At 42.2% G+C, this 13,910-nt stretch overlaps 2 protein-coding genes across 3 annotated transcripts in view; both read left to right on the plus strand.

The window, feature by feature from the left end:
* The window catches only part of LOC137634988 (glycine, alanine and asparagine-rich protein-like), a 10,861-nt gene extending 9,322 nt beyond the window's left edge, over positions 1–1,539 (plus strand). Inside the window, exon 2 of the mRNA XM_068367593.1 lies at positions 229–1,539. Coding sequence (XP_068223694.1) covers positions 229–1,386 — 1,158 coding nt within the window. The 3' untranslated portion in view covers positions 1,387–1,539. The remainder of the gene's footprint in view (positions 1–228) is intronic.
* The window catches only part of LOC137638746 (uncharacterized), a 494,402-nt gene that overhangs the window by 436,711 nt on the left and 43,781 nt on the right, over positions 1–13,910 (plus strand). Inside the window, exons 1-3 of one of the 2 annotated variants that reach the window (XM_068371087.1) lie at positions 3,422–3,541; positions 6,895–7,069; positions 7,870–7,964. In XM_068371087.1, the coding sequence (XP_068227188.1) occupies positions 6,913–7,069; positions 7,870–7,964 (252 nt within the window). In that variant the 5' untranslated portion in view covers positions 3,422–3,541; positions 6,895–6,912. Of the gene's footprint in view, positions 1–3,421; positions 3,542–6,894; positions 7,070–7,869; positions 7,965–13,910 lie in introns of those variants that run through there. The other variant, XM_068371088.1, reaches the window with a different exon arrangement.

Genomic DNA, 13,910 nt, shown 5'->3' on the forward strand with positions numbered 1-13,910 from the left:
TTCATTATACAGTATGTCCTTTCAGTCTTATTATCGCTCTTCAAACTATTAAAAACAATAAACGCTATGGTAACTATTCTTATCTCAGTAACTTCAATGTATATTTGACATTATTTGCACCAATTGAAATCATCTAAAATAAACTATGATTTTAATATACTAGTCGAAGAGTAAGTTCTTTTTTACAATATTTTCTGTTTTACTGTGAAGGAATATTTATTTTCACAGGAAAAACGGGGACACTCTGCTAGTCATGAAGGAAAAGGAAGCTACAGCAATGATGGTGAACTATACCTGGTAATTTCAAATGGAGGCAGCCACAAGCAGTCTTCTGCCTCAGCAACAGCTGTGCAAGCTGCTGCCGAGGCAACTGCGGCAGTGACAAACCTAAAGAGAGTTGCTCAGGCAGCAGCAGCTACTGCTGCAAGTCAGGCAGCTGCCACTGCATCTTCTGCAGCGCAGATAGCTTTGGCAGCAGCTTCTCATCAGGAGGCTCAGGCAGCTCAGCTCACTCAAGCAGTGCAAAATGCTCAGTCAGTTCTCTTTAACGAAGCTTCTTTAGCAGCTCAAGCAAGTACTGCTTTTAGTTCAGCTAAAGCTACGTACAATCTAGCCTTGTCACTAGCAAAGCAGCTAGCAGAAGCTCAAGCAGCAGCAAAGGCTGTAATGGCACAAGCATTACAGGCACTGCAAGTGATACGACAAACCCAGTCTATTCAGGATGCTAATGCTTGGCAAGCGTCTCAGATCGCAGGTATGCTAAACCAGAAGCAGTATTTCGCAGTTCGTGAACTCAACTCTGCTTTATTAGCATCATCCCAAGCACAAGCTGCTGCAAGCAAAGCATTATCCAAGGCAGAGGGCACTTCTGGAGGATACAGTAACAATAAAGGATCAGATGCATACTCTTATAATAGTGTGAACTATTATGAGAGCAGCCCAAAAGTAAAAGACGATTATGGAGGTGACCAAAGTAAACAGATTAGATATGTAGGCCATGGTGGACAAACTAGGTATGGCCAGAGTGAAGAGACCAGTTATGAAGGAGATAGCAGTGGACACAGCAGCTACAGCGGCTATGGAGGTGAAGACCAAACTCAAAAGAGCCATGCGGAAGAAATTCCTAAAAGGTATGGGGAAAGGGTATTGAACAACTATAACATGTATGGTGGAAGCAACATTGGAATGTATAGTGAAAGTCTTCCTATTCAGCAAATTAGATATGGTTCAGGTGCTGGTAATTATATAGGAGTAAGCCAGGGAAGCTATTTAGATGTGGGTAACAAGGGAACTCATGAGTACGGCCAAGATAATCAAGAAGGTAATACAAAACTTGTTAGTCAAGGAGGCTATGAGACCATCCCTGTGAGTTATAAGGAAAACTAAAATATTAGCATGGTTAATGAGAACATGCCGATTGGTTATGGAGGGGACCAAGGTGAGGAATTTTTGTATGGAGGAAGTCAAGGAAACCAGGAAGGCTCTGGTGGAGATCAAAATACCCAAGGAGGATATAGCAATGAATAGGGAAGATATACAGGAAACCAACGAACAGATACAAAGATAGTTCTGAAAGATATCAAACTTTGAAAGAAAAATATATTAGTGACCAAGAAGACTCCAGCCGAGACCAAAGTGGTCAAAGATGCCACTGTAGTGATAAGGGCATTTACAGTAATAACCGATGTCATCAAGCTGAGTCCGGCAGTAATCAGGAAACCTATGAAGGACACTTTACTAATCAAAATGGTTATGAAGGCAGTCATGGTGCCCAAAGGCTATATGAGTATAACCAGAGAAATTACACAAGAAAAAAAGATAAATCGTGAAACTGTTGCCTGAAGGGTTATAAATAACAATGATAAGCAGTTTTTGTATTGTGTATTTTTATTTTAGAAACTTTAACTTGATAATAAATGTGTAATTCAGAATCTATAACCAATAAAAGAATTTAGTTTATTACGTATTTAGTTATCTATTTGTTATAATGAAAATTCTTATGGGCTTATAGAATCCTGTTTTTTTCCAGGATTGTATCCTAGTTAATAATAATAATAATAATAATAATAATAATAATGACAACAACAACAACAACAACAACAACAGCAACAGCAATTATTATTATTATTATTATTATTATTATTATTATTATTATTATTATTATTATTATTATCTAACTTACTATAGAATTATGGAAAAAGCTACCTTACCTATGTATCTGGAAATCCCGTCACGTGATTTTGTAATGTTCATGAACAGAACTCTTCTGCTTTATCGTTTAATTGTATCTTTTGTGTCCACGTGCCTTAACTGTATTTTATGAAGCAAACAAGTGAGAAATTTATACACCTGTATCTTGGGTATTACAGAATATCCTTCACATTTTTGCATTAACCTGTATAGACCATGTGCCATTATTCATTATTGAATTTCATATAGCCTATACTTGATTATATATTCTTCATTTAGCTTATGTTTATCCCCTCCGTCTATTTCTACCTATTAGTATCCTTATCATTTACGTTTTTTCTTTATTCAATCATTTCCCATAGAAATATTTATTCCTATCTCTGTTGAAAATCTTTGTAGTAATTATCTCTAGTTATATCACACATATCTTCTTTTATTTCCTCTTAAATAATCTTTAATAGCCTATCTTTAGTAGGTAGTAGGTTGGCCATGGCACCAGCCACTCGTTGAGATATTACCGCTGGAGAGTTATTGGGTCTTTTGACTGGCCAGACAGTACTACGTTGGATCTTTCTCTCTAGTTACGGTTCATTTTCCCTTTGCCCCCCCCCCACCCACACAGTGAATAGTCTGGCATATTCTTTACTTATTCTCCTCTGTACTCATACACCTGAAAACACTGAGTTTACCAAACAATTCTTCTTCGCCCCTAGGGGTTACTGCACTGTCTGTAATTGTTCAGTGGCCACTTTCCTCGCGTTAAGAGTAGAAGAAACTCTTCAGCCATGGTTAGCAATTATTCTTAATGGGAGAAGGACACCAAAATCAAACCATTGTTCTCTAGTCATGTGTAGTGACTTGGCCTCTGTACCACGGTCTTCCACTCCGTCTTGGGTTAGAGTTCTCTTGCTTGAGGGTACACTCGGGAACGCTTTTCTGCCTTGTTTCTCTTCCTCTTGTTTTGTTAAAGTTTCTATAGTTTATATAGGAGAGATTTATTTTAATCTTTTTACTCATAAATTTTTTCCCCTTGTTTCCTTTCCTCACTAAGCTCTTTTCCTTGTTGGAGCCCCTGGACTTAAAGCATCCTGCTTTTCCAACTAGGGTTGTAGCTTAGCAAGTAATAATAATAATAATAATAATAATAATAATAATTGTTTCTCGGCATTGCGAATCATGTACTTTAGTAAAATATGAACGAAATAAAGAAGAAGAATGACAGCTTGTTTGTTTACAATTGAACATCGCCATCTATGGGCTGTGTTTGGTACCAACGAATACAACTCAAAATTTGAAAGGTGTTTCGTAAATGAAATTGTGTATGTGTCCATTTATAATACATAAGGAAAACGTGAGTATTTGTCTGGTGCTGACATTGAATTTTTCTATATTATGGTGATCATGTTGATATCAAATAACTATGGCAGTCGGTTTGTGATCTTAAAAGTTGAATCCAAGTAGCAGAGTGTATGCCAAGTCAGCAGTTTATTTGCATTATTGCATTCTTCTTTGATAATTATTTTATTCCTTTGAAATTTATGAAGGCTTCTGTGTATTGTGATTTAGTGATTTATGGTAGATGAATTGCTACCATAGACTTCACACTTGGGAACTACCGTAGCCTTTGCATGTCAGCGGCCAGTTCCTCACTTGTGGATTAAAATTGACAACTTACCTCAACCTTTCCCCCCCTTACCTAACCTACAAGCTGTGTACTTACCTACCTGTGGGGCTAATGCCCCCCTGCGACCCCCCTCACACTGCTGTATTCTAAATTAGCCTTAATCATACATGCAGTTGGCCGTTATCATACATACACTCCAGAGCTACCTACGTTACTTGAATAGAGGTGTACAGTATGTATGATAGGGGCCACCTGTAGATGATGGCCATGAGGGTAAGTAAAAACTAGGCAGTGTTAGGGGGATATCAGGATGGCAAACCCCCCTGTTAAGTAAGTAGTTAAGGACATGGCTGTTAGGTTAGGTGGTGATCTTGTGGAGAGGTTTTGTTGAATAGCTGACACAGTTTTTGTAGTACAGCAGCCACGAACTAGAAAATGGGAAGAAAATTTAAAATTTTTAATCACAGTAGAAGAAGGTATGAGGTTGAGGTATAAAGCCAGCCGAATGTCGATAGCAGTTACAGGGTTAATATATGATACTTCAATTTTTAGCAAAACTGGAATTTGCAGTAAGATATGGACGGGTGCTGGGTATTTTGGCATTTTTCCCTATAACTAAAGTAATAAGTTTTATGATACATTAATTTTTTTTTAAATATGATACTTTAATTTCTATCCAAATGTATGAACCCTACAGTATATTTTTTGTACTCGCTGTCTTGTGTTTTATGTATTTCTGACCATGATTATTTGGGCAAAGTACTGTACCTGCTCATGAGTTTTTGACCCCCTTATATAAAGATCACCAAAAGCAAATGGCCATTCCCCTTTTAGAGGAAATAAGAATTGTTATTGGTGTCTTTAAAGGTATTCTTAATGAGTTTGATGTTGTTAATTGCCAGAAATATATATTTTTCAAGTTTTAAAAGTTTTAAAGGTTTAAAGGCTGCTCATGAATGGCAGAGGCAACGGACAGTGACATTGCCGTATTTAGTAGGACAATGCCATAGAGACATATGATCAGCACCCAAGCTGAGACCAAGTAGGGGCCAGGCAATGGCTGCTGATGACACAACAGATAGACCTATATGCTCCACCAAACCTCTCATCCTTAGCTCACAAGGAAGGTGAAGTTGTAGCAACCAAAGGAACTAACGAGTTTGAGCGTGACTCCAACCCCAGTCTGGCGATCATCTGTTAGGGACATTACCACATAGGCCACCACAACCCTAGATGAGTTAAACAAGGAGATATGCTGTACATGAAAAAAACATTTTTCAAGAGACTAGCTGTTCGGGAAACTTACACAAGGTTGAGGCTTAATCCTAGTGTAAGCTAAGGATGTGACAATCTAAGTAAAGGTTGCAGGTTGGCTGTGCGCACCCCCCCCCCCCCCCCCCCCCCCCGATAGATAAGTAGTTAGGAATTTGGCCCCTAAGTTAGGTGGGGAATCTCAGGTTAGGTGGTGCTCTTATTTATGTTATTTGAAAAATACGGATTTCCCTCCATTATTTGTATCAAAATTGTTAAAAAAACATAGAGTATAAATATTCAGTACAAGAAAAGCTTCTTATTTTCTTCATTATAAATATTGTGCTACAATAAATATTTATCAACTAATGGATGCTGGGTCATAGTAACTTGCATATCAATTGACTAAAACATGACCACCATTTCATTTTCTAAGTCTATTTACTTTAAGATTGATTGTGGGTTTCTGTACATGCAATGCCTGTATTTGCTTTTTGAAGCTTTCTGTATTTTTGTATAATGTAATCATTAGCTGGATTTTTTACCTATTGAGGGCTGTGATATGAATTACTGCATGGGAAATTTTGATATCATAATTTCACACCATTTACATGAACCCTATATTTTTCGTACTGGTTATCTAACGTTTATTATTCTTTTCTGACTACTACTGTTGCTGTAAGTGACTCGCTTTTGGTATGTCTCCATGCAAACCCCAGTTTCCCAGAGTGATCCCTTATATGTACTTTTACAGTATATGGGCAGGGTAGGAAAACTCTTAAATAGGTAGTTTAACGGTAATATTCAGGGTCAGAAATGGAAAAAAAACTTGAAATAACGAGTAGGAAAAATCTATGGTTAGTGTACTCAGCTAGAAATTAAAGTATCATATATTTACCAGTTCCATTGGTATTGTATCAGGCATACAGTATACCAAGTAGTGTCAGTAGAGACAGACTGTCCAGTTTTGGAGTGAGTGAATTTAATTGCAAACAAACTGGAAAAAAATCTTGGCGGAAATATATACTTCAATTTCTAACCAAATTCATGAAGCATAAACTTTATCACTGATTTTCTTGTTTTATCCATTTCTGACCATCAGTATTGATGCAAACCAACCATTCATTGATTTTCCTACCCCTACCCCCCCCCCCCCATATAATATCTATTATAGGGGATCCCTGTAGAAATTGGGTTTTATGAATGGAGAAACAAAAAAATAGTGATTTGCAGCAATAGTAATCGTCAGAAATACATGAAAACACCAGATAACCATGGAAAAATGTATGGTTCAAGTAATGCGCCTTACTTAACCTGTCTTTATATGACATATCTCTAATCAGAATTAAAGTCATGTACATTCAAAGTGCTTACAAAACAAATCAAGTTTTAACTCAGAAGTAACTTTGTCCCAAATTGAAGACATACCCAAACATTTTGTATCAAAAAGGGATTTTTACGAAGGAAAAATCTATTTCTTGGCGAGGGACCTGTGTCGCTCTGTGGAATGCTCCTTAAAGCACCATTTCTAAGGTATAAATACTGCTAAATATACCAGAGAAAAAAGTTGCATGGAATGCCAGGAATATACCCAGCTCGATCACCCTTATAGGGTGTCGGTATAATAACTGGGGCATGTGAAACCACTACCAGAGCTCCTTTACCAATTAGTCTTCTCCTTCCTCAATATCCCTCTTAATATTTAGATACTAGGTAATATACAGTACTGATAATGATGTCATTTGTTAGTAAAATTATTACTGTGCTTTGAGATTTCTGATAAGTGTGTACTTATGTTTAAAAGTGTTATGCATAGATTTTATTTTCAGGAAACTAATTTATAAAACATGGCATCAGCAGCTAATGATCCAGATGTTGAAAAGAATAGTGGTCAAAGTGGAGATGGGGGCAACACTAACCAAGCCGAAGGGGACAAGTTCGAAGGTAACCCATCACAAGAACCTAACAGAAAGCCACAATCCGCACATCCAAGAAGACAAACGGGTAAGTTATAGTTATAAATATATTTAAATATTCCTGTACAGTGTGTACAAAGGAAAATACTGAATTTAGTAAAAATTTTGAATATCTGCTCTTAAGCTTTATGGTTAACGGGTTTTAGCAATAAATTAGGGGTTAGTTTGATAGTAGGCTCTCTCCGAGGGCACGAAGGTGCCGCAACGGCGTCCTTCACGGCCTGGACAAACTCGCATGGTTGGACCTCACGAGCAGGCACACCTGAAAAGAAAAAGAAATTAGTACCAGCCAGTAAGAAATATTTGGGTTAATGGGAGAGTGAGACAGGTCTACACTCTACTGAGCCAAAATAATGGGTAAACACACCCCTGCTAACCCTGCTAACTAGCATTGGGTAGTTAAACTCTGTTTAACTTCAGTTTTGACTAATTTTTAGCTGCGCCGAAATAACAATGCTATATTAAAGAGCTACAGGTTTGTATGTTAGGGAAAATACAAATTACTCCTAAATTTGTCATTTTTGATAGTATGCTTTCTCCCTAGAACTGACTTTTCACTTATTCTAGTTAAGTTGGTTAATGCATCAACCTGCTGTACTTTTTAGATTTTTATGAATTATCTTTTTTTTTTTTTTAAAGTATACTGTTGTATTTCACACTGTTCACTATGGTGATACAAAGATTTGAGTTTCTCCTACAAGTATATTATTAATCAGTGATTTCTTAACCTAAAAAAAACAGCATGAGTTTGCCAATCTATTTTTCCCCTTTCGATTAATGAATTAAGACATTTTCCTCCCTATGATTAATCAGTGAAATTTTTTTCAGAGAGAACTATCAGAATCACAAGCACAACAACTGAGCAGTTACAGGGTCTGGATGATTTGACAACATGTATTAACAGTGTGGATGATCATGTCCAGGCAAGTAATCATTAAATTTACAAATTACTACAATCCTATTGCAGTCCATTAGTTTATTTGCAATGTATGATTTTGCTTTTGTTCCTACACTAATGCAAAATTCGTCCTTTAATAGGAATATTTTTCGTCAAATCTGGATAACAACGTTTAAAACTTTAAATGAGGTGCTGGTGGTTACTGCGTGTTTGGGAGGAAGCCCTCCCACCTGACAAGCCACTGAGCCATCACTGTTTTTAAGCCACCAGAGTGTACAGACATATTGTACTGGTCACTATCAACTGGTTGTTTTGTTTTATCTTATGGGGCTTTTGATTTTAGGTAGTTCAGTAGTTCACTGTGTTTAAGGAATTTTTGACATCATTCCAGTTACTGTTTATAGTTTTTAAATATTAAACTTAGCCGGTGAATATATAATAGCTGACGTCTCGGACGGCTCGACAGAAACACAAAAACTCGCGAGCGATCGCCATGAAGGTTGCGGGTGTGCCCACCAGCGCCGACTATCGGCCAGATACCGCATATACATGTAAACAGCCTCAGTTCTTCTCTGTCGGTCTTGTCGACAAGTTGATTCCGTTACTCGCTGTTGACCTGGAGTTTTTCGTCATTCTTGGTGAAGTACTTCTTTTTGGTTTTGAGCTTTCATAGTGCAGGTGTTTTTCTCTTCAATTAAAACTCTTGAACCCTTTTTTGGATAGCGTTTATTGTTGATGACTTTGGATTGTTTTTGGATTTTCTTTGACTTTTCAAAATGGCTGACCCTTCTCCGATTCCTAAATTTCGTAAATGTAATGCTAGGGATTGTAACAAACGTCTTCCAAAGGCCTCTCTCGACCCACATACCGTGTGTTCTAATTGCCGGGGTAAAACCTGCCAATTAGATCGGTGTGATGAGTGCGTGGTACTTTCGGAATTCGACTGGCTAGAGTTTGATAAGTATTCTCGTAAGCTTGAGAGAGAGAGAGTGAGGAGAAGCTCCTCTAGGTCATTGGATTTTTCCTCCTCCCATGCCCCTGAACCTAATCTTTCCCCTGTAGTAGTTGTTCCTGAACCTTCTACTAGCACTCATGAACCATCCATGCGGGATATGTTGCTTGTCATTCAAGCTTTGGGCGAGAGAGTTGAGTCTTTAGCATCGGACCGTAATCAACTCATGGCGGATGTGAATGTGTTAAAGTGTCAGAGTGCCACATTAGAAAATCGTGGGGATAAAGTGATTAGTGCGCAAAGTGTTTTTAGTGTTGCGACCGAGGGTTCGTCTGTTCGTGCTTGTCGTTCTCCTAGTCCGAGACCTCTTTCAGGCTCCCATGCACCAGGGAGAAGTAATGTCGTAGGACTTATGGGGACGAGAGGCTTTAACCAACGAACAGACGTTCCCTCTATGGTATCGGGCGTGTCTCGTCAAGACCGCTCCTACCATAAGACGAGCGAGGCTGTTTTCTCCTCGTCATCCGAAGGCTTCTCGCGAAAGAAACCTTGGAGCAAAGTTTCTAGACCCTTAAAGCGGAAGTCAGTCCCTTCAGGACAGGTCCAGCGTCCTGGCTGTAGCCATTGGGACAGCTCTGACCCTGTGCAGTCATCGGAAGACTGCTCGCCGCTTAAACGAAAGCGTAACACGGGCTCCGAGAGTCTCATTAAAGGCAATGTTTTGCCGTCACAGACGTTTCCATCGTCTCGGCCCGTACCGACTCCCGTTGATCCTGAATGGGTTGTCCTGCAGGATATGCAGAATAAGCTTGCCTCCTTTATGGAGGAGTATACCGTTGAGCAGGTTCACGATGATCCTCGCCGTTACGCTGATCGAGATCCTGGCCATCAGCCGCCCAAACGAGCCTTTGCTCGTCCTGTTGACGTTACGAAACGTGATGTCAGTAGTTTGTCACGTCAGTCACGTGACTTGGAGCCTCACTCGATGCAGTCCCGTGTTGACTTTCAGCCGCTGCCGCAGTCTCGTGTTGACGTTCAGCCGCTGCCGCAAGCTCGTGTTGACGTTCAGGACGTTCGCCAACCAGCTCAGTTGACTTGTTTTGACGTTGAGCGTCAAGCACCGCAGTCAAGGGTTGTTTTAACTGCTCAATCTAGGCAGTCAAGGCAGTCTCGACTTGACGTCGAGCGTCCTCCCGCTCCTGTTGTTGTTGCTGGTCAGTCCTTTCAGCAGTTACATGAAGTAGCGTCCTTGACTGCTACTGATGCTCCTTTGCGTGTGGACTTTGCTTGTCAAGCATTGCCACCGCGGCAGGTCTCTCCCTTGCTTGAGACTCATCAATTGTCGGACGAGGTTCCTTCAGATGAGGATGTTGCTGATCCTCCACCTACTGATAATCCTTTGGATGTTTTGTCAGACGTTGAAGAGCCTAAGGCTGCGCAACCTTCTATGGATTTTAAGAAAATCATGATGATTTTTAAGGATCTTTTCCCAGACCATTTTGTTACTGCTGCTCCTCGTTCGCCTCCGTCAGAGTTTGCGCTAGGCTTATCTGCTGCCAAGCCTTCTTTTACTAAGCTAGTGCTCTCTCGCTCTTCTAAGAGGGCTTTACGTCTACTAGGCGACTGGTTGGTTACCAGGAGGAGTTTGGGGAAGACGGCCTTTGCCTTCCCTCCTTTTAAACTAGCTTCTAGAGCGAGCGCCTGGTATGACACGGGAGAAGTTCTCGGCTTGGGAGTCCCTGCCTCTGCTCATGGTGACTTCTCAAGCCTCGTAGACTCTCCCCGTCGCCTGGCCATGAGACGCTCTAAAATTTGTTGGTCCTCCTCGGACCTTGACCATCTCCTTAAACGGGTTTACAGGGCCTTCGAAGTTTTTAACTTTTTAGATTGGTCTCTAGGAGCATTAAGCAGGAAGATCTCGTCTGCCGACCAGGATGTTTCCGTGCTTATTATGTCTTGTATGGACAAAGCCATCCGCGATGGCTCCAATGAGCTCGCCTCCACCTTTACGTCTGGAGTCCTGAAGAAGAGGGAAACCCTTTGCTCTTTCCTTTCAGCAGGAGTTACTCCCTGTCAAAGATCGGAGCTTCTCTTTGCCCCCTTATCAGCTGCCTTGTTTCCTCAACAGCTGATCAAGGACATTGCTGCTTCGCTTGTACAGAAGGATACACATGACCTGATGGCTACTTCTGCTCGCAAGGTAGCTCCTTCTTCATCTTTTGTTGTGAGGCCCAGAATCGATACTCCTGCGTCTAGGTTTATCCCGCCTTTTCGTGGCAGAGCCCCCAGCAGGGGAGGCGCTCGTGCCGACGGAAAAAGAGGCAAGAGGAGAGGATCCAAGTCCTCCCGTGGCAGAGTCTGACTGCCCGCGTCCTCAGACAGCGGTAGGGGCCAGACTGAACAACTTCTGGCAGGCCTGGGAGAAGAGGGGTGCAGACCAAGAGTCTGTGTTGTTGCTCAAGGAGGGGTACAAAATACCTTTTGTACGCAGACCTCCTCTAGTAACAGTTCCTCTAGACCTCTCTCCCAGGTATCGAGAGGAGTCAAGGAGACAAGCTCTACATCAGCAGGTGTCTCTGTTGCTAGAGAAGGGAGCGGTGGTGAAAGTCTCGGACCTTCAATCACCGGGATTTTACAACCGTCTCTTCCTAGTCCCAAAGCATACAGGAGGTTGGAGGCCAGTGCTGGACGTCAGTGCGCTCAACGTTTTTGTTACGAAAACAAAATTTACGATGGAGACCACGAAGTCCGTCCTAGCAGCGGTCAGAGAGGGAGACTGGATGGTCTCTCTCGACCTGCAGGATGCGTACTTCCACATTCCTATTCACCCAGATTCTCAACCGTATCTGAGGTTTGTTTACAGGAATGTGGTGTACCAGTTTCGAGCACTGTGCTTCGGCCTCAGCCCTGCTCCTCTCGTGTTTACGAGGCTCATGAGGAATGTGGCAAAATTCCTTCATTTATCGGGAATTCGAGCCTCCCTGTACTTGGACGACTGGCTTCTCAGAGCATCGTCCCGTCATCGCTGTCTGCAGGACCTTCACTGAACGTTGGGTCTGGCAAAGGAGTTGGGACTGTTGGTTAACTTAGAAAAGTCTCAACTGATTCCATCCCAGACGATTCTCTATTTGGGGATGGAGATTCGCAGTCTAGTTTTTCGGGCTTTTCCGTCTGCCACCCGAATAGAGCAAGCCCTGCTCAAAGTCCAACTCATGCTGAAAAAAGACCGTTGTTCAGTAAGAGGTTGGATGAGCCTCGTAGGGACTCTGTCATCCCTGGAACAGTTTGTCTCGCTAGGGAGACTTCACCTTCGCCCTCTCCAGTTCCATCTAGACTCACACTGGAACAAGAGCAAGACTTTAGAAGCTGTGTCAATCCCGGTCTCCGAGCCAGTAAAAGCATGCCTGAACTGGTGGGACAGCAACATAAGTCTGAGAGAGGGTCTGTCCCTGGCAGTCAAGAACCCAAACCACGTGTTGTTCTCAGACGCGTCGGATTTGGGTTGGGGAGCGACTCTGGACGGTCGGGAATGTTCGGGTCTTTGGACGTCGGATCAGAAGAGCATGCACATCAACGGCAAGGAGCTGTTAGCGGTTCACTTGGCCTTGATGAGTTTCGAGAGCATTCTTCGAAACAAAGTGGTAGAGGTCAATTCAGACAACACCACAGCATTGGCGTACATCTCCAAGCAAGGAGGCACTCACTCCCACACACTGTTCGTCATCGCAAGGGACCTCCTCATCTGGTAAAAAAATCGAGGCATCTCCCTGTTGACAAGATTCATCCAAGGGGACTTGAATGTCTTGGCAGACTGTCTCAGTCGGAGAGGTCAGGTGATCCCCACAGAATGGACCCTCCATAAAGACGTGTGCAAGAGTCTTTGGGTGACTTGGGGTCAACCCTCCATAGACCTCTTTGCCACCTCGTTGACCAAGAGGCTCCCGACCTATTGCTCGCCAGTCCCAGATCCAGAAGCGACCCACATAGATGCATTTCTACTGGACTGGTCTCACCTGGACGCGTACGCATTCCCACCGTTCAAGATCGTCAACAAGGTACTGCAGAAGTTCGCCTCTCACGAAGGGACAAGGTTGATGTTGGTTGCTCCCCTCTGGCCCGCGAGAGAGTGGTTCACAGAGGTACTTCAATGGCTGGTAGACGTTCCAAGGAGTCTTCCTCTAAGGATGGATCTCTTAAGGCAGCCCCACGTAAGGGATCTTCATCAAAGCCTCCCCGCGCTTCGTCTGACTGCCTTCAGACTATCGAAAGACTCTCAAGAGCTCGAGGCTTTTCGAAGGAGGCAGCCAGAGCGATTGCGAGAGCTAGGAGAGCTTCTACCATCAAAGTATACCAGTCGAAGTGGGAAGTCTTTAGAGACTGGTGCAAGTCATCATCCATTTCCTCTTCCAGTACCTCTGTAGCCCAAATCGCAGACTTTCTCCTACATCTGAGAAATGTTCGCTCCCCCTCAGCGCCCACTATTAAGGGCTACAGGAGCATGTTGGCGTCTGTATTCAGACATAGAGGCTTAGATCTTTCCAATAATAAAGATCTCCAAGATCTCCTTAAGTCTTTCGAGACCTCTAAGGAGCGTCGTATGGCAACTCCTGGATGGAACTTAGACGTGGTCCTAAGGTTCCTAATGTCCGACAGGTTTAAGCCATTACATTCAGCCTCCCTGAAGGATCTCACCCTCAAGACGCTTTTCTTAGTGTGCTTGGCTTCGGCTAAAAGGGTCAGGGAGATCCATGCCTTCAGTAGGAACATCGGCTTTTCCACAGATAAAGCCACATGTTCACTTCAGCTTGGTTTCTTGGCCAAAAATGAACTGCCTTCTCGTCCTTGGCCTAAGTCATTTGATATACCTTGCCTATCAGAGATCGTAGGCAACGAGCTTGAAAGAGTACTGTGTCCAGTTAGAGCTCTTAAGTTTTATTTAGCTCGTACCAAATCCTTACGAGGTGGATCTGAGGCCTTGTGGTGCTCAGTTAAGAAGCCATCATTGCCTATGTCTAAAAA

Source organism: Palaemon carinicauda, chromosome 3 (genome assembly GCF_036898095.1).
Source record: "Palaemon carinicauda isolate YSFRI2023 chromosome 3, ASM3689809v2, whole genome shotgun sequence".
Classification (NCBI taxonomy): Eukaryota; Metazoa; Arthropoda; class Malacostraca; order Decapoda; family Palaemonidae; genus Palaemon; species Palaemon carinicauda.